This window comes from Vanellus vanellus (genome assembly GCF_965231255.1).
Source record: "Vanellus vanellus genome assembly, chromosome: 5".
In the NCBI taxonomy this organism is placed as follows: domain Eukaryota; kingdom Metazoa; phylum Chordata; class Aves; order Charadriiformes; family Charadriidae; genus Vanellus; species Vanellus vanellus.
In genome coordinates this window covers 76,069,116-76,088,972 of record NC_138910.1, presented here as the reverse complement: position 1 = coordinate 76,088,972, position 19,857 = coordinate 76,069,116, and the positions used below count along the sequence as shown (strand labels likewise).

The following is a 19,857-nucleotide window of genomic DNA, read 5'->3' as shown; positions in this document are numbered from 1 at the left end:
GTTTTATTTAGTGTATATATAAATATAAATACACTCCCAAGTAGCAAGGGTAGGTAGAAGGGTTAAAAGTGTTGATGAGTAGCAATGAAGCCCAAGAATTACCTTACAAAGTCATCCTAACGTAAGTTTCCTCAGCAGCCCAGTTGAAGTTACCTTGTCCTTGTACAACTCTACAGGTGAGACACTTCCAACTTTAGGGAAGCAGTGCTGTTTCCACATGTGGACTCGTAGGGAAAAACTGCAAGGGACACAGTCAGCAGATCCAGCAAGAAATAACAGAATTGAAATTGGTTTTCCTGGAGTCCTTCAAAGTGGAGACCTTTCTGCAGCTCTGAGTGGATTCTTTTAACCCCATGTTACTCAGCTCTTTGCACTAACCCCTTTCCTCCCTCCTTCTCAGGCCTTTCACCTTCCCCTTAGTACAGCACCTTCCCCTCTTCTCATCACTTGCCAGCAAGGTTCTTGCCCCCGCTCCTTTTCCACTGATTTTCTTCCTGTTTAGCCAACCCTACTTTAGCAACCGTGCCTCCTTGAAAATATGAGCACTGGAGTCACTCTTTGGTGGTGTATCCTCCCACCTTACATGTTTAGACTGAATTTATCACAGCATATTTATCACCACTGTCTGTTGTCCATCTTAATAGAGCTGGATAATATAAATAATGCAAATTAGGAAATAATCCTATAAATAAGAAAAGCCCTTAAAGTCCAGGCATATGTGGTGATGGAGGAACCTTACTGCTGAAGGCATTACACCTTTGAATCCAAAGACTGTTGACCACAGTAAAAGGATAATAAACCCATATTTGTGAGTGTTGCTGCTTACATTGTAGCTCTGAGCATTTATGGTAGGGCCTGTTCCTTCTCTTCCTGAAGTCTCGATCCAGCAAACTCTTAAACATCTGTGCTTTCATGTGTTTTAAATTAAGCTTGTGTTTAGATGTTTTAGGACATTTGCCATTGGAATTTTTGCTACTGACATCAATGAGAACAGAGCTGGACCTTTAATTAGTTTGGATTATTCTGCATACTTTCCTACTTTGCATTCGGCCACAGATATGGAGCTGAAGACTGGTAATCCATAAGAAAAACATTCTGAGGGTCAAGATCCTCCATTTTTGACAGAGTAGCTGAGAAATTACTTCTGTGACCTAACAGGTCTTCCAGGCCTGAGACAACACGGAGACAAGAAGGATCTTGTGGAGTGTCACTATTGTGATTCTGATGCCAATGGAGTATAAAGTGTCACAAAGACCCAATAACAAGGAACGTTGCTATATAATGTCCTTCCAGACTAGGTTTTTTGATGCCTGTATGCGAGAACCAGGAACTCCTTTAGAAAGGGGACTGGAGCATGTAGAAAGGACTTCTGGCAGAGTCAGGGGAGAGTCCACTCAGGTAGGGGGGAAGGAATGGTACACATGGGGGGACAGCATGAACAACTGAAGGGAAAAGCTTGGTCTTGCTGCTCACCTGGGATTCAGGTGAATAAGGTTGCAGAGCAGCACTGCAAAATAATTTTGTAGTCTCTGGGTCTGATTCTCACCCTTCCTTGTGGTTAACTATTGGTAAGTAAAACTGAGAAGAGCTGGTCTATTGAACTGAAAATGAAAGGGATATTTGTTCAAACGGGATGATACAACACTGTGGACACAACACTAATCAAAGGAGACAGAAGAAAGGGAGAGGAGGAGAAGGGAAAGGAAGCTGGGGAACAAAGAGGAAACAAGTGATCTTTAGGACCTCAGAACATTCACTCCATTTGCCAGAGACTGGCCTTATGGAATGTCTTATGAGAACTATGAATTTGCCAAACTCTGCTTTATTTTTCATGGACTTCAGCATATTTGCACATTTCAGATTGCTTTGTTCTGAATCCTTGCCAAATTTTTAGCGATGATTAAGAAGAAAGTTTGTTTGGTGGCTTGGTCACTTCCAAAACTCCCTCACCTCCCTGCACCAGCTCAAGTGTTCAGAGGAGAGTCATGGCCAAACAAACTTCTGAAGTCGTAGACTGCATGTCTCCAGTTGACTCCGTGGATCTATCATGATAGTTGTGATGGGGAAAGATGGAAATATATGCATAGCAGATAGTTGCCTGCACACATAGACCCATATATGCCATTCAGACAGATTAAATATCTGCCCAGGGGAGTAAAATATTTAGGGCAGTAAAAGCCATAGTGATCCTTTTATGTATAAGTGGCGGGGAAAGGCAGAAATTTGCAGTCTGCCAGGAAGCCCTCTGTGTGGGTACCTGTGTGTTGGAGTGCATTGGTGTGCTTAATTTGTAGTGTGGAGAGCTGATCTGCATCCAAAGACAGAACACAACTTGCAAAGTGAAGTGCTAGCTTGAGAATCCAGATCACTTTGTTCACTGTGCTGAGATGCTTAAAATGCACTGGTCTGAGCAGGATGTGATGGAGCTGTGTCCATCAGTATTGTCAGGCAGCAAGAGATCAGATGCCGCCAGTTTACAGCATCTTCTAGGCTCCATCTGCATTTGGTCTCCCTTCCCGTCCCTCTGCCTGCAATACTGGATGCAGCAGCCGAGACATATACATTGGTGTGTGCAAGCTTCTGAGGTGTGTGCGTAACCAACAGCATGTGACAGGGATTGGCAAGATTGTAATTTCTGTGATGCCATCTGAGGAACCACAGGCAGTGAATGGAAAGCTGCTGAACAAAATCTTGACTCGACAGAAGGAAGTGACAAAGCAATCACCAATTTTGTGAGGGTCAGGATTTCACTGTGAATGGGCAAGAATCGTACAAAAAAAATCTGGATTCCAGAAATAATGGTCTTAAGACACACCTGCCTTCCTTCAAAATTGTTGTTAGTGTTGATAAGAAGGTGAATTCGGTTGTGTTTCTCAAATACATTCTTTGAGATCTCGAATCATAGAGGAGCCAGGGTTCTATCTGTAGAGACACTAGATCTGGAGCGCCATGAAGCTGCAATGCAGAGTGGGCAAAGTATATGCACACCCCCACATGTGAGTATGTGTGCATAGAAGTATTTGTGCACGTGCATAAGTATCTGAGTGCATTTTATGGGTTTGCTGGTGCATGAATGTGCATTTCCATGTATTTGTGCTCACCCGAGTTCGTTCCCAAAGCCCATCTCAGATAGTGCCTCCTCTGCGGTTGCCTGTTGTCTGTAACACTGAAGCGTTTCAGTGAGCAGTGCAAAACACCCTTCCCTTGGCCTAGTAGCTGGAAATTTTAATTATTTATTTATTCACATTTAATTTGAAACAGTGACTTTTGTTATGAATGCTATGCAGCGTTTTATTACTGTGTTCTCTAATGAAACGGGTGCTTAAGAAGTCGGAATTGCTCAGGTTACTGGTTGCATAAATGCTGAGAACAGATCTGCGTGATACGGCTAGCAAAGAAAAGGGTGCAGAATAACAGCAGAGTTCCTTTGGATTGATCTTCAAATGGATCAGGTCTTCTTGTAATAGTCCATGCTCATCTGCTCCAGTGTATAGTATTTCAGACATCTGAAACCAGGTTCTAGCCCGCCGCAAATAGCTTCTCTTGCTCTCTGTCTGTAGCAGCTAATTGTTATTGCTCATAGTGGTTCCTGTGCCAATTAACATCTAAGAGAACTCATCGGAACACTTGTTCTTTCTTTAAATTTTCTGTTCTGACACCACGTCTTCAAGCATTCAGTACTTCAGACAGAACGTGTGAGATATTTATAACCCTTGTATTATTACTGAGCTACACACCATGTCTTCAGTGACAGATTAAAAGAACAGCACAAAATGTTATGTTTCGTCCATAAATTTCAACAGATGTTTGAAAATTGGTTGATTTATTGCATGTCCAACTTGGATCTTACACTGTTCTCATTGTGGCTGCAAATGGTTTATTTAATAGTACTTTACAACAATTTTTATGACGTTTTTCAGTTTGAAGGGTGCAACAAGGCGTTTTCTAGGCTTGAGAACCTTAAGATTCACCTCCGGAGTCATACTGGGGAGAAGCCATACCTGTGTCAGCATCCTGGCTGCCAGAAAGCTTTCAGCAACTCCAGCGACCGGGCAAAGCATCAGCGAACACACCTGGATACCGTAAGCATGATTTCATACTGGGAGTTGCACTGAGTTTTCCAGTGGTCCTTGTACACAATCTGTTCTGCAACTGGAGGGGGACTTTTCCTTTTCACAAGGAGCATCTCGGAAAACTCAGCTCAAACTGTACTTTTGTTTTGAATGGTATGTGCTTTGAGAAATGAAAAAGTCTTGGTTACAGAAAGGCAAATTCAGCTGTCTTACTCATGCTGAGGAATAAGTTACTCAATAATAGGTTACTCAGCAAACTCTCCCATTGTTCTTGTTCCAGTAAGACGAGGCAGCAGAATAAGGTATAGTATGAGTGAAAGCCGAGTCATTGCTGCCCTACTAAATGTGTGTCATTGTCTTGCTTCCTATCCTGTGTTGCTTCAATAACGTCTGTTCTGAATGAATGCAAAAGCAGTTCAGACATCTCAATTGAAGGTAAATGCATCTCAGTTTTGGACATAATTTTGTAAAGGTAAAAATACATCTATCTTAGAACTGTATGAAATTTGTTAAGTACCCACCATCAGAATTAAGTGTGAGAAACAAATTCTTTTCTTATGTAGAGTTGGTAGATTCTGGCTCAACTCTACAAATCTTCTCACTGGTTTTGCAGAGAATATGGGAGCCTGTCTAGGTTCTTAGGCTCCGATAAAATTAAATCGCCATATTGTGGGGAAAGAAAGTAAGTAGACAACTTTGTAGACCAGTTAAGTCCTCAGTATAAACCTTGTAAAGAAGAACAGGCAGAGTTGTTCCTTTGTCTTTTGCAAAGAAGTGAATATATGGTTTAAGTGTTTATGGGGCAGAACTTTTGAGTTTAATTGATATTTACTTTTTAAGCAGTTACACATTTCAGACAGTGCAGCATTAAGGAATGTCTAATGTACATTATGCCTTGCAAAAACAAACAAGTAAGAGAAGCAAGTCACTCACATTTTCCAAACCAAAGCACACTTACAATAACAATGTTTTATTTATTTGAAAGTCAACCTGAGATATTTGAATTTGTAATTAGTTCTAAAATGCATCTCTTTTGAAAGTGGATATACTAAATTGGGTGCACAGTTTTGAAATGTAACTGTCTGAATCTAATAGATATATTTTTTATTAGCTGAAGTCAGAAATGGAATGTCATTTAATTGTTTTGAAAGAGAATTCAAATGGTTACCAAAATAAGCAAAAATTCTTATATCTGTTGATCTGTGCATTATTGAAGACAAACCTCTTAACTTTCTATTTTCTTCTCTCTTTATCTCTGTCTTTATTATCTGAAATGCTCATAAATCAGGAAAAAGGTACAGTAATCATTTTCTACTGACTTTCTTAAATGTCTAAAAACATCCTCCATGCTGTTCTGCTGCAGGTTCTTTAAAGATGTTTCTGTAGTCTTACAACACAGTAACTAACTTCCACTTACCTGGTTTAATTGAAGTCTGATGGGTTAGCTTAGTGTATTGTGTGCTTATGTGAATGTGAAAAATAGCAGAGCTACAGGCTGGTGCTACTGTAAAGACTGCACGTTGCATTAGCTCAGTGGACAAAATCACTGCCTGGAATGTCAAAGCAAGTAATCATGAACCTTTTTAAGGGCAGTCAGATTTTCATCTAGTTTCCTTATCACTAAGTTGAATGATTCTATCACTAATTTGAATGACATCAATGATTTGAGAAATACTCTGCTAGTTTTTCTGCTAAGGGATTTGTTCAAGTTTTCCACAGTTTCTCCTCAGGTGTCAGTTCTCTGTGTTCCAGACACTCTCAATAAATCTGCTTTGCCCTGTAACTTTCTGGGTAGGTGCTGTTTTAGCCTGTAAGGTCATGGATTGGTGAATGATTCTATTATTCCTTCAGAAATTTCCTGCTGGCTGGACAGAGCAGCAACACTTATCCTCTGGAGGGACTTACAAAGAAAAAGGGGTTTATATAGACTACTTATTCCTTATTGAGTGCATTTGGAATTGGTTTTAAAGCTTCTCAATGTAGGTCACTCCATCATTTATCTTCTCCAAAAGGAGAATCTGTAAATCATTTCAGAGACTTATTGGTGTATGCTAGTTTGATCAAATCTCTACTAAATCATCTGGAAGTAGATCCTTCTCCTAGGTAGAAGCAGAACAAAGGAATGTATCTGTCCTTGTGGTAAAAAGGGCATGTCATCACTCCTCCAGGAGTACGGCAACTTGTTTAAAGGATCTCACAGTCACTTATGCCCAAACCAGTGGGTTTTGGTGTTTGGTTGGTTTTTTTTTTTCACTTTTGTGCATCCTCTTTCTGAAACCAAGGAGATTAAAGAATGTGGCACTGCGGTCACGACAAACCAGTTTTCTACCTTTGGGAAGACACCAAATGGACTTATTAGTCCAAGCAAGAAGACTAAGGTAATGTTGACAGATGAGGCAAGAAAACAGAGAAAAAAGAAACATTCCACTCAACTTTAAAACTTTGTGAGCTTTGACATGAAGCACTATTTTGCTATCACTTAATTCAGTGGTTAGTTAATAACAAATGCCAGAGTCCCTTCATTCAATTTGGTAATTGCACATTCATTTGGAGGTTGTACTGTAACACAGAGATAGTGTTTCATTTGTTGTGTGTCAGCATAACTAAGAGAAGAACTTGGTGAGGCTCTCAGTCATTGGGACTCCAGAATCAGCGGCTAAATTGGAACATCCTTATTTTTTTTTTATTTTATTATTTTCCCATGAGAAACGTGTACTGGAACTGCCTGCCTGGACCCAGGTGGTTTTCTCAGGAAAGGGTGCTCATACTGTACCACATAGAAGTGGCAAGCTCTGCCACATGCCAAAATCAGCTGGAAAGATCTTCCTGACGAAATCAACAATAGTGGATTTTTCTTTCTGTATTGATTTCCTCAGATGTTAATGTTTGATGCAGGTTGTTTGGTTGGGACTTATAAAAAGAAAAATATTGCTGTTGTTATTCAAAAAAGAATAAGGTATGAATGAAACTAAATGTGTACTATGCCACAAGTTTTGCTCTGCTGCATGTGGAACAGTTATTGTAAAAAAAAATGTAAGTCGAACTCAAAGCCAGAGCTTCTATATTTATAATAATACTGGGTGATCTCATGATCATTTTGTCTACTGTAAAGGCTAGAAAAAAAGTAATGCTCTCAAAACCCATCCAGTTACATCTCATAAGCATTTAATTCAACCCAGTAATCAATATCCAACATGACAGAGTATAGATGTGTCAAGTGCTCTCAGTGCTTGCATGGAGTGCAAAATCAGAGTGATCAATGTGATTCTTCTGTTTGCATCATGTCTGGCTCGTGTACATAGAAGAGACAGAGCAAATCCGGAAACAGCAAACAAAGCAAACAGCTCAGGCTTAACACTGTGTTTCACAGAAACAGCCATCCTTCAGCGCTCTATATGCTGATTGTAGAGATGCAGAGCAATATGAAATCTTTTCCCCTTTTCTCACATTTACAGAAACCCTATGCCTGTCAGATTCCTGGCTGCTCCAAACGCTACACCGACCCCAGCTCTCTGCGCAAACATGTGAAAGCTCATTCAGCCAAAGAACAACAGGTGCGTAAGAAGGTAAGACCCACTAGGCAAAAAGTGACACATCTCCAGATCTCCTTGATTATTTTTAATTTACCTTTAGTTTATATATTTTCAAATCAGAGTTATTCTGCAATATTGCTAGAAGAAAACTGAAGTTGAGTTAATTTTCTCGGTTTTTAATCACTGTTGTTAACTAGTCCACTTTATAGCTTTACACTTTCAAGGCCACCACCCTGTCATTTCGGTTTGCCCCACACTTTCTCTCCAAGCATTTCTTTCCTGTTCATCTTTCATACACAAGCCCAAATTCTGCTGTCATTCAGATGAAATGTCCATGCATTGGGTCTCTGCAATCAGCTAGTAAATACATGTTGGCAGATCATCTAAAACACAAATGAAACTAAGGAAGGATACTATGGAAATGTCAGGAAAGGAGCACTTGTAATAGATGAGAATGAACCCCCCCACACTTTTCCCACCACATCCGTATTTTAAATGCATTTATAAATCATTCAAAACCCAGACTGCTAGTTATGTTTTCAATACTATTACATTCAAATAAATAAGTATTTTGGTTTCTGTGGGATAAATTCTGAACTCATTATTAAATGGGGACGCTTATGGGCACCAGCCCAGGATCAGAGACTTGTTGACTACACATTTGCACACACAGTTTGTAAAAAGATGATTAGGACCCCACAGAGCTGGTCTGTGACAGAACAGACCATCAACATACTTCATGCCCAGGAGTGGAAGGGAATGCAAGCCTTAGCAAGCAGTTACAATTAGTTCAATAAGCAGCACTGACATCTTGCCTCAGCTGCCTTGTCACTGCCAAGAGCATCGTGGATGAGACAGCAAGGCTTGTTTAAAGGATGGAGGACAGAGCAGAAATGAGAGCCTGGCATAGAGCTAGGGAGCAGCTAGTTTTGAAAAATGCCAAAGGTAAGAACTAGAAGTACTGGAGAGCAAAGAGTGGAACATGTAGAGAGAAGAGACAATAGTGGAACTCAGGTGGTCTTAGTAGCAGAATTTGGGATAAGCCATGGAGGAGTGAGATGGATGTCAAAAAGGCCTGATTTTCCTGCTTGAATACAACTGTGATGAGTTCCTACTGATTTGTCCTTGTGTCAGCCATGCCCCCTGTCTGATACCCCTTCCCTCCTGCTACTTCTCAGCATGAATTATATCCCATGGAGTTTTCACCTGGCTAGATTCACCAATCTGAACTTATGGTCCCCTTTCCTAGAATGGTTGTCTGTCCCCCAGTTCTTCCTCTAACACTTCTCTACATCAGATGCATGCTATGTGACTAGCAGTTTCTAGCACATCGGTGTCCAGAGTTGTGCACACGATTTCAAATAGTCATTCAAGAAACACTCTAATATTACATGTGGACCTTTGTGCCTGGGAGTAACACTGTTCATACCTAGCACCCATCCAGATGTCCACAGAATCGAGTTGTTGTTTTTGCATATGTCAGGTCCAGTCAGAACTCTTAATAGCCTGGCAAGACTGGAAAGGACTGCCTAGTTTTCAAACCCAGTTTTGTATTATCAGGCCATGTGGTTTCACTACAGCTCTCTAGAAGGTTCCACAGGGTGTGCTGTGTACCTGCCTCCCACACCACAGGTCGCAAAATTCCCAATGCTTCCCTAGAGCAACCTTTAGGTCTTAGTGAGAGTAAAAGTCAGAAAGCCATAGCAGTAATTGGCCACAGAAAGAGGTTGACTATGGCACCAAAGTGTTTTGCAATAGCAAAATCTTTGCAACAGGAATATTTTGTTATATGAAATTCTCCGCTGATTGTGGAGAGCAACCATGCTTCCTATTCCAAAGGCAAGAACCCCCCCATCTTTCCTTCCTGTGGTTGCTGACATAGTTCTTGGGAGAAGGAAGGAAGGAATTATTTCCTAATACCAAACATGGATATAATTTGTTCAGCTCTATGTACTGGGCTGAATGCATTAACGTGTTAATATCCTTTACATCTGGACAAAGGGACAGTCCCCACTGTTACACCCTGTCACCTGCTGAGGCCTATTTCCAGTTCTACAGAGGAAGGTGGGAAAAACCCCTAAATCCAAACTTTGCGTTAAGGGGCACAAAGTACTTCCTGCAGAAGCAGCAGGAGGCCTTAAGCATAGAATCAATACAAGACAAATGCGGTATGCACAAATTGCAAACTCAAGCTGCTTCAGTGTACCAAGGCGTCAAATATCTTAATCTCCTAGCTTGCGGAATTTTCCAGCATGCATATGCATACCCTCCTATAGACTTATCAAGTCTACCTTAAAATAGTGTTAGTTCCTTGCCTCCCACACCTTATTTGGGAGACCAACCTAAATCTGCACTCCTCCAGTGGTTTGAAATCATCTTCAGATTTCCTGTCTCATTTATCCATGATAACTTTATGAATACTTGATCCTTTGTCTTTTTTCCTTGAACTTAAAAGGCATCTGAAAAAGCAGCAGATTTAAAATGCATTTTGATCAGGCTCTCTTAAAAGGGACCAAAGCAAATCTGACTCATAAAGAAATAATAAACCCCCTAAATATTTCACTTAAACCTATTATATGAAAAAAAACCCTTTCACAACTAAGTAAATCTCCATGTTATTGAAACAGTGACAGTTTACATTGGAAAAACAGGGAAAAGACTTTTTTTCTCCTTTGCTCATTTTTGGTTATAACTCGGCAAAGGCAGTTGTCTGTTGGTATCAGCTTCCGAGGAGTTCTGAGTGGAAATGACTTGGCCAAGAAAGAAAAATTAAGAGGCTGCTCTGCCCACACATCTTGGTTGAGATATGCTACCAAAATGTGCCCTCTCTGTTATAAACTAAAATGCCTGTCTTACATCAAAGAAATCCTGAATATTTAGCTGATAGCCTAGAAGATGACTGTAGAAGTAATATTTGGTTGTTCTGAAAGGCTTTACAAGAACAAAATAGGAGAAAGTTAGCTGTTAATTTAGTAGTAGTTTAAGTTTAATTGGCTGCAGATGCACTTTGTGATCCAAATGTTAGATGTTTATCTTGAAGCAACAAATGGCTGTATAGCAGAATTCTAAATAGGTTTGCCTGGACCTCTTATTTAGAATAACCAAACCCAGGGAAGATCGGTATGCAAAACTGTAAATGTAAAGACAATAACTATTTATTAATGGCCATAGAATATGATGGCTGTTTGTGTAATGTGAGCACTATATTATGACAAAAGTTTGGCAACATCAGCGTGTTTGAAAGAGAATTAGAAATGCTTTTCTTTCTTAATTCTCCTCTCCTGCTGTTTTTAATATGATCGACATTGTGGTTTTCAAGTGTTTGCTTCAGACACTTTTGCCAGAGCTTTAATTTACAAGGAGAACAGCTGACATATCAGTGATACCTCTTACACATTACTGACAGCATATTATTCCACCAGTTCTAATCTGATAAGCACAAACGCTTTTCTTTCCCTATCAAATGTCTTTCCAAGTGTCACAGCTACAAGGTGATGCAATCCTTTTGCCACAGAACCCAAGAAACTTAACTATACCAAGTTCCTAAGAATGACATTTTGTTCCTTCCTTCTATACATAATCTTTAAGCAAAGAGACATATGAATTTAATTAGAAGTCATTTGGTTTACTTTGAAATAAAATTTTTGTTTTATCCTCCTCTTGTAGCTAAATTCATGTACTGATATCGAACAAGATGTACTAAGTGAATGCTTAGCTATACAACAACTCCACACATCTTCACAGCACATTTTGGATGGGAAATGTGGTAGATCTGTAGGTCATCATGATTTAATTACAGGTAAGAATACTTCTAATAAGTATGGTGCTAAATATGTCATATAATACAGGATTTAAAACAAAAGCTCATTTGTCTGATTTGCCACTATGGAAGATGAAAAAAAAAAGCCAAACCAACAAATAAAATGAAATAATTTTGTGAGTTGTTTGCTAAGGCCTCACTTTTTTTTTTTCCCAGAGTTAGTCAGCCAAATAGCTCCTATTAATTTCACGTGAAGGGGGTAGCAGCACTGCTGAAAGTCAGCCCCTATCTATTTGTTCTCTTTCAAAAAGTTTGCCTTGGCTTCAGCAGAATGCAGGTGCATGAGCTTTGCTAAAGCCAAATGAGTGCTGTAGCAAAGACAAAGGCACGCAGCAATAAGGTTTTCCAGCTCTTCAGGAGCTGCAGAAAAGCTGATGAGGCTGTGTGTTACCATGCACTGTGCGATTATAACAAATAATATGATGATGTATGAATGGAGCAAAAGCTTGAATTTGAAATATCAAACATGTTGTTTTAGTATTTAATCTTTCTTTCATTCCTTCTTGTCTGTCTTTTCTTCCTTTCTTGTGGTTCGAACAAGAGCTGGTCCCTTTCAGGGACTTTAGACTGTCCTATACATTTTATATGCCGTTCCCTTCTGCTGAAAATAAGATCTAGATTCACAACTTTTGAACCTCAGCAGAGGATCCTGAATCAGGGATGTAGCAATCTCAGATTCTTTGTTTAGCCAGCAACGAGAAAGAGGAAGAGAAACTCTCAAAGGCCATCAGTTTAATTGTAATTGCCTCAACCTGTGAAGGCACCTGTATCCCTCCACTGCTTCTAGAGATTAGAGTGGGGAACCTTTCACAGCTGTTTTCACGCTCAAATCTCTTTTTGTCCATGCAACTATTTAGCCCTTTTTCTAATTTTCATATTTATTTTATTCTTGGCTTCAGCAACATCATGTATCAGTGAGTTGCAAAGTGCACACTTTTTTGAAAAAATACTTTCCTTGACTAATTTTGCATGTGCAACTTTCAGATGAAGAAGAGTATGCACATAGACTCTTACTTTGTTTGCTCTGCTGCAACCTACTTTTGGAGAACCATTCATATTACTGCTTTTGAAACTTCTCTAACTCTGTAATATCCATTTTGGGATGGGATAGCCAATGCTACACACAAAATTCCAGATTATGCCATTCACTTGATTTATAAGCCGTCATTGTCACGTTTTCTTGTGTCGTTCTCTGTCGTGTTCCAGACTCATTTCAGTATCTTATTCATTTTTAATGGCAGCTGTGCATTAGAAATGGGATGGATATATGGCAACATTTTATATCTAGCACTTTGTATAGTCTGGAGAGAATCTCCAGAAAAAAGATGTAACAGATATTAATCACTTTTTCATTCTATAATTGTTCAAATAATAATGCATACTAAATCCAGTTTTGTACAGACTATTCCTAATTTGGGGGCAGGAATGTGGAGTCTGGTATGCCGCATGCTATGCCTAAGAGTGGAGGACAGTTTGAATCATAGAATGGTTTGGGTTGGAAGGGACCTTTAAAAGTCACCTAGTCCAACCATTGCCCCTTTTGCTATCACAACAGGTCCTATTAAAAAGTCTGTTCCCCTCTTACTTGTAATCCCCCTTTAAGTACTGGAAGGCCACAATAAAGTCTCCCCAGAGCCTTCTCTTCTCCAGGCTGAACAGCCCCAGCTCCCTCAGCCTGTCCTCATAGGTGGAAGCCTTTGGATTGCAGAGCAGAGCCAAGGTGAGACAAAAAAAAGGCAGGGATGCTCTTTTTGAAGACTGCTTTCAAACTTGGTCAATATTAGAAAATGTTCAGTGTTATTAAAATCCAAAGTTATTCACATAAAATTATTTAGCCTAGAGCTAAATTAATCTGTCTTGATTTAAGATGCATTTTATACTCTTTCAGTTCCACTGTGGAGGAAAGGCTTGACTTTGGTATTACTAAATATGTTTTAAATCAATTTAGTAACTGAGTAAGAGTTTTCCAGACAAACCCTAGCTTGTTTCTGTTGAGGCTTAGAGAAATCCAATGGTAAACTGGGTTTAGAAACAAAAATGCCTGGTGCTAGTTCACCTGCACCAAGGGCAGAGCTTAGGCACTTTAATAATATATTTTGCTATGTAAGAGCAAAGTAATAAATAACTAAAAATTACTTAGGCAAGAATCTCTTGCTTTTTTTCTTATTCCAAATCTTAAAAATAAAAACAACAAATGCGTCCTGCTTGATATCTCCTATTCTCCTTTCTAGTTCAAGTTCCACTAAAATGTTGGAATGTAACGTGAACAGAATGGAGTAGAAAGGGAAATAATCCATCATTCTAATGTTGTTCCCCTGGGAGTCTGCACTCACAGTTTATATGTCGCTGTGGCAGAAAGTGGCAGAAAGCTGGAGGGACTTGGGGGGATTATTTCCTTTCTCTGCCTTTGTCGTCTGCACTCTTAAGATCTGTGACGGCATCACGTGGCCTCTGCTCTCCACCCTTGACAGTCCAGCATAGCTAAAGCATGGCTTGGCCTCTTGGTTCTAGGCAGGACAGGAAAGACCAGTGACATTTTCTTCAGAACAGGCTGCACTTAAGAACCTCAGAAATAGCCTCAGACTTCACGTGACAACAATAAAACAGGAAAAAAGTTATTCACTTATAGATAAACAGACCATCCCTAATGTCTCAGTGTCATTTCTGAGAACCTCTTGTGAAATTAAGGATTTTATCTATCAATAACACTGACTTTCTCTGATAGGATTTCTTTGCTGATTATATCAATCCATCTCCAGGATGTTGTAAAAAAACTAGTAAATCTTCCCTGACACTCCCATCAGATCACCCCATATGAGACCCTATCATGTGCACAGTATGAAAAAGTGCCAGGGAAAATACCTAAGATTTGAAAGACTGTTTTACAGTGACACAGAAGGTGCTTCATACTATGTGTACTACAATTCCATAGGCAAAACTGTTCCTCTGTCATTATTTAGGGCATATAAGCTAAAGTGCTGATCCTTACAGAATTAAAGCATAAGGACATTCCTGCTGCCACCTATAGTCTGCAATGATTGCACATGGGTTCTTTCAAATAAACAGAGGAAATATTTCTGGGGAAACCAGCTATAATTCTCTATATAGGATATATATGGATAAATACAGTATATGATGTCCTCTTGATTCCACTTGAAAATATGAAAATGTTTATGGTTTCAGTTTTTGTTTTGAGTTTGGGGTTCCCCCCCCCCTCCCCTCCCCCCCCCCCCTTTTTTTTTTTCTCAAAGAAACCACATTATTAATGTGCAGAGCTCTGGGCTTTAGGGATCACTTGGATTCCTGAGGAGTTTCAGTTTTGTCTTTCTCCAAGTTAAAGCACATTTTAAATATGTCAGGGATGAAAGCCAATCACAGAAAAAATGAAATATTTAAAAAGCTCCCATCCCTTGTGTCTGACTTCAAAGCAGGTTTGTGCTTGGGAATGGGTAAGACAGTGAGCAAAAGAATGTTTTGCAGTCAGAGGAGCCCATTGTTTGCTTAGATCTTCCTTCTTTTTCCCTCCTCATAACTAAGATGCTTCATGGCTGCACACATTCAACTCTAGCTGTGCCTAAGAACTCGTATCACTCTCCACAGAGGAGGTATCTCCATTCAGGTAATTCTACTAAGGCATTTTCTCTGGGCCTGTTTTATTATTGTTTTTCTGGTCTCAGTTGGTATAAAGCTGGGGAAAAGAAAAGCTGCAAGTCACAGATGTGCACAGTACTATTTTGGCAACAGATGTTAGGGTTAAAGGCCAAGCCATTTAAAATATTGATTGATGACATATATTTACAAAGTAAGATGGTCAATGCGTGAAGAGGCCCAAAGTGCACAGTCCTGAACTGGGTTGCGCTTGCAGGAGTAGTCACTCATAACAGCTCCAAAGACTTCTGTGTGACTTCAGGTACTCAGAATATGACCGCTCACTGCTGAAAAAAAAGAAGAAAAACTGTAAAAGAAGAGACAGTGTAGAAGTATTGAAAATTATACTGAGGCTGGAATGGCAACTGCTCTCCCCCCCTTGACTTCTTCCATTGTAGAGGCACCTGATCTCCTGGGCAAAGGGATCCACGCAGCAAAGAGCATTTCCCACCCCTCAAACAACTCCTTCTTTCTGTTAGGGCTCAGCAGTGGGAAGGGCCTTATACACCCTCATATCAGCAGATACCTCCTGCTTCCCTGAAAAAAGGAGTTCACTCTCTCTCTTTCCTGATAAACTGCTACTGCCAATAATTCCTTCTAAAAGCTTAACACCTATGAACATATCATTAGGTTCTCATGGAATTGGAGTGATAGCAGCTCCAAACTTTGAGTGTCTTAAGTCTGGAGTAAAAATATGCATATCAAAACTTTTTACAGTCAAAATGAATTCTAGTAGCAGAATAAGTGGCTGATAGCTCGTAGCATTCATAGTGCCTAGTATAGTACACCCTGCACAGTGCCCATGACCAGAGAAAGGCCTGTCCCTCTGAAGGAAGTAAAGTTAATATTCTGTTGGGAGTACCCTTGTTTTGCACCACGTAAGATAAATATCTTTTAACTTTAAATAAGTACCAATTTTGTTCTTAGTGACTCAACAGAAATGACTAATGTCTCATTGCAGACTCACATGGAATCTTGTAGTAAATCCCATCTTCCATTGTGTATGCCACATGGCCCTCGAAGTACTCTTTAATTACAGGCAGACACCCCATGCAAGCGAAGCAAGTGAACAATAGGGTTGATTGTTTGTCTACGTTGGCTCATGTTTCAAGCTTTCTCACTGTCCAGAAGCTTCAGGGGCGGATGCAGTCCTCATCCACATGGTAGGCTGTGCAGTCTCCGAGCCTCACCACCAGGCCCAGGAGCACACATTGCTGTGTCTGACGCCAGAGCAGCCCCTTGCAGCCCCCCCCATTCCTCCCACTAGCCTTGTGTCTGAGGGATATGTGCTGTACAAATCAGGACTCTGGGTCGAGTCTCATTTCCTTGGGAAGCAAGGCTTCTGTATCGTTTTGCTCGCCTCTCTGTCCACATGTGTGTCAGTCCCCTTCCCCACAGCATTTTTTTTAATCCATTAGCCAAGCTCAACCACATTTGACAAACGCCTCAGAGATAATTGCGTTCTGACAAGTTTCATGAATACTGGCAGCTGGATACCAGAGAGTGGCACCCAAAATTAGTGTTCCCACTGTGGGAGAGGGAGGCGGGGCTCAGCTGGGACACATGCTGCTCGGCAGCAGGCAGCACACGTGTAGTGCCACATTTGTCAAAGTGTCACAGAGGATATGGGGATGACTGGGTTTACCCTGACATGCTTCAGCTGATGTTGCGGTGGGCTGCCGCTCTAGCAATGCCACGGAGAGGGAGTGTCAATGAGAGGGGAGCCAGCAGCTTCTGGGGTGAGGCAGCACAGGCTGTGGTGTGGAAGGGGGGTCCGGAGGACAAGAGACACCACAAGTCAAACTGAGCATGAGTGAGGGTGGTGTTGTAAGTAAAGATGTAGGAAAAGTAAAACTCACTGATGAATAAACCCTACAAGCCTCAGCACACATATGCTCCAAGCAGGGGTCTTTTCCAGAGAAGGTGTGTTCAGTAAGTCAAAAGATGGATAAACTCAGGGCAGATGGGAGAAGGCCTACTTTAAATAGGAGAGGAGATCCACAGCAATACAACTTTTCAAGTCCAAGGGTGGGCAATGGGTGTCCACTCTATTAGTTCCCCAGCTGGGGAAACTCCTGTGCATAGCGGTTGGGCATGGCAGAAACTCGGGGTGACAGGGATTCTGGTTTCATTTGGTTTTCTAATGGGGTGGGTTTGAGTGTATGGGATCATGCAGGACTTGTCTCTTGGACATATGGATGTGTGGGGTGGTTTTTCAACATTTTCTTGCTTTTCTAGAGGGGCAAACTGATGGTAGGTACTCTACTACTCTGTTTTTCTCATCCACCTCAAGCAAAGAGTTGAGCTATCCTCAGCAGCTGAGACAGTATGGGAGAGGCCAGGAGAGACCTCTTAAACATTCATGAACTGTTCAGGGTGGGATTGTAAGATAAATCAGATGAGTGTGTTTAATGGCCACAACACTGCTAAAACAACCTTTTGAGGGGTTTTGAGCTTTTGGGGTGAGTTGTTGACAGGGTCCAGTAATCATCTACTAGCCTTAGAGAGCATAAACATCTCTCTTTAGGTTCAGCAGTTTCCTCCAGGCTGTGCTGCCAATATATCTTAACTGTGTGTTGTAGGAAATACAGCTGAAGTGTGAAATGACACTATACAGTCAAGATCAAATTGGTATTTGGCTTATCTTCCAAGCCTGATAATGAATGTATGAACAGTAAGGATTTGGAGGAAGTGGAAACTATTGTATCATAAAATGGACTGAAGCCACCAGTAGAAAAAGGACATTTTCACAATGTAGCATCCTAGCTACTGAACTACTGTTATCAGAAGAGGCTTTGACAAATAAATCCTAGCATCACCTGGGAACATCTGACTTCTTAAAGCCTGTTCTGTCTGGCTTTCAGTGCAGAAAGCAAGTTGGTTTCACTGGCTGGTTGACAAATGTTCTGTCTAGCGGGAGGCAGAGATGATGTGGTTCATTTTTGTTGCTTTAGATCTGTCAACAGCTGAGGACTCATTGTTCATGAGAGGTTTTTGACTCATCTGAAGTCCCTGACAAAGGTGGCTGGAATCTTGCCTTAGTGGTTCTGCTCTTCAATCACACAGAAACAGATGCTGACCTTCAGCTTTTATCCACTCGGAGGGCTGTCGCATATTCCCCACGGCTTCAGATTTTCATGATGCTTTCTGCTTGTTCCATGTCACTGTGAGGGTTTGGGAGCAGTGCCATCCAGAATGCTGTCAGTGACACGGGACACGTACAAACATAGCAGACAGCTCTGTCTTCCCAAATGTGTAGCTCCGCACACAATGAGTGGGAGAGGTATAGCTGTATAGCTGGACACTGTGGGACCTGGCAAACTTCAATTGCTCCCCACAGCCTTCAGAATACAGTGGCTGGTCTAGTGCTCCTCTGGGTGCAGATTCCCTGGAGGTATGCCCTGATGGGCCAAAACTCTGGAAGATTTGTAGGCAAACTTTAAGAAGAGGAGGAGGAGAAGGGCAGAGAAACTGAGAAAAGGACTAGATTTTTCCAAGAACTGCACTTACTAGGAGCCAGTCTGTTTCTCCCTCTGCCATAGGGTGGCATTTGCAAACTGTTTGCAATGCCAGGCACCAAGCACTTCTGTGATCTCCCCTCATTGCAGACAACTGCCCTCATTGGAGCCTTCACACCAAAAGTCAGCGTCAAGACCGTGACACCCAGATAACCTAGACTGTCTTAGTGCATGTCTCACTCTTTACAACAAAGACTGTAAGAAAATAACTTAATTCTAGTTTGGGTTGGAAGGGACCTTTAAAGGTCACCTAGTCCAACCCCCTGCGGTAAGCAGGGACATCTTCAACTAGATCAGGTTGCTCAGAGCCCCATCCAACCACCTTGAATATTTCCAGGGGTAGGGCATCTACCACCTCTCTGGGCAACCTGTGCCTGTGTTTCACCACCCTCATTGTAGAAAATTTCTTCCTTATATCTAGTCTAAACCTACACTCTTTTAGTTTAAAGCCATTGCCCCTTTTGCTATCACAACAGGTCCTATTAAAAAGTCTGTTCCCGTCTTTCTTGTAAGCCCCCTTTAAGTACTGGAAGGCCACAATAAAGTCTCCCCAGAGCCTTCTCTTCTCCAGGCTGAACAGCCCCAGCTCCCTCAGCCTGTCCTCACAGGAGAGGTGTTCCAGCCCTCTGATCATTTTTGTGGCCCTTCTCTGGACCCGCTCCGAAAGGTCCATGTCTTTCCTGTGCTGAGGGCTCCAGAGCTGAATGCAGTACTCCAGGTGGGGTCTCACCAGAGCCACGGTAGAGGAGAGTAACCGGAGTCCTAAAAAAAATGGAACGTCAGCAGTCCTTCGGTACCTCTGTGTACTAGTAAACCTTCTGTTTTCATGGTCTCATTAAAAAATTATCCTCACTCCTCTTCACATTTAATTTATTGTTGTTTCATTTGTATCAATATGTGATATTTTTAAATGGTCTAGGATGTCCAGCAGCATACTAATTGAAATTCAAATTAAAAAGTTTTAAATGAACAATGAAAAAAGCCCAAATCCTGGTCCCCCTTACAGAAACACGGTGCTCTGAGTTCAGTATCTAATGTGATTTTGGTATCATGTACCACTCTGCTGTCAATATGAGCTCCATCATTCTGCAAACAACAAGCACTGTGAGTTCTCACTCAGAAGTATGGTGAAGGCAGGGTGAGAGTCCTGCAGAGTCCTGCCAGTTGCTGGGAGGAGTGCTTTCAGGTCTGCAGTCACGGCAAGGAAGAAACGGACCACCTGAGGGGGTTGGAGGGGAGACACACACATGTCAAAATACCTTGAC

The 19,857-nt window shown here is 41.2% G+C and overlaps 1 protein-coding gene across 1 annotated transcript in view; it reads left to right on the top strand.

Annotated features, from left to right (window-relative positions):
• GLIS1 (GLIS family zinc finger 1) overlaps positions 1–19,857 on the top strand; it is a gene marked incomplete at both ends in the record, with an annotated part of 209,752 nt that overhangs the window by 163,419 nt on the left and 26,476 nt on the right. Inside the window, 3 exons of the mRNA XM_082483601.1 lie at positions 3,921–4,082; positions 7,529–7,639; positions 11,273–11,405. Of these exons, the coding sequence (XP_082339727.1) occupies positions 3,921–4,082; positions 7,529–7,639; positions 11,273–11,405 (406 nt within the window). The remainder of the gene's footprint in view (positions 1–3,920; positions 4,083–7,528; positions 7,640–11,272; positions 11,406–19,857) is intronic.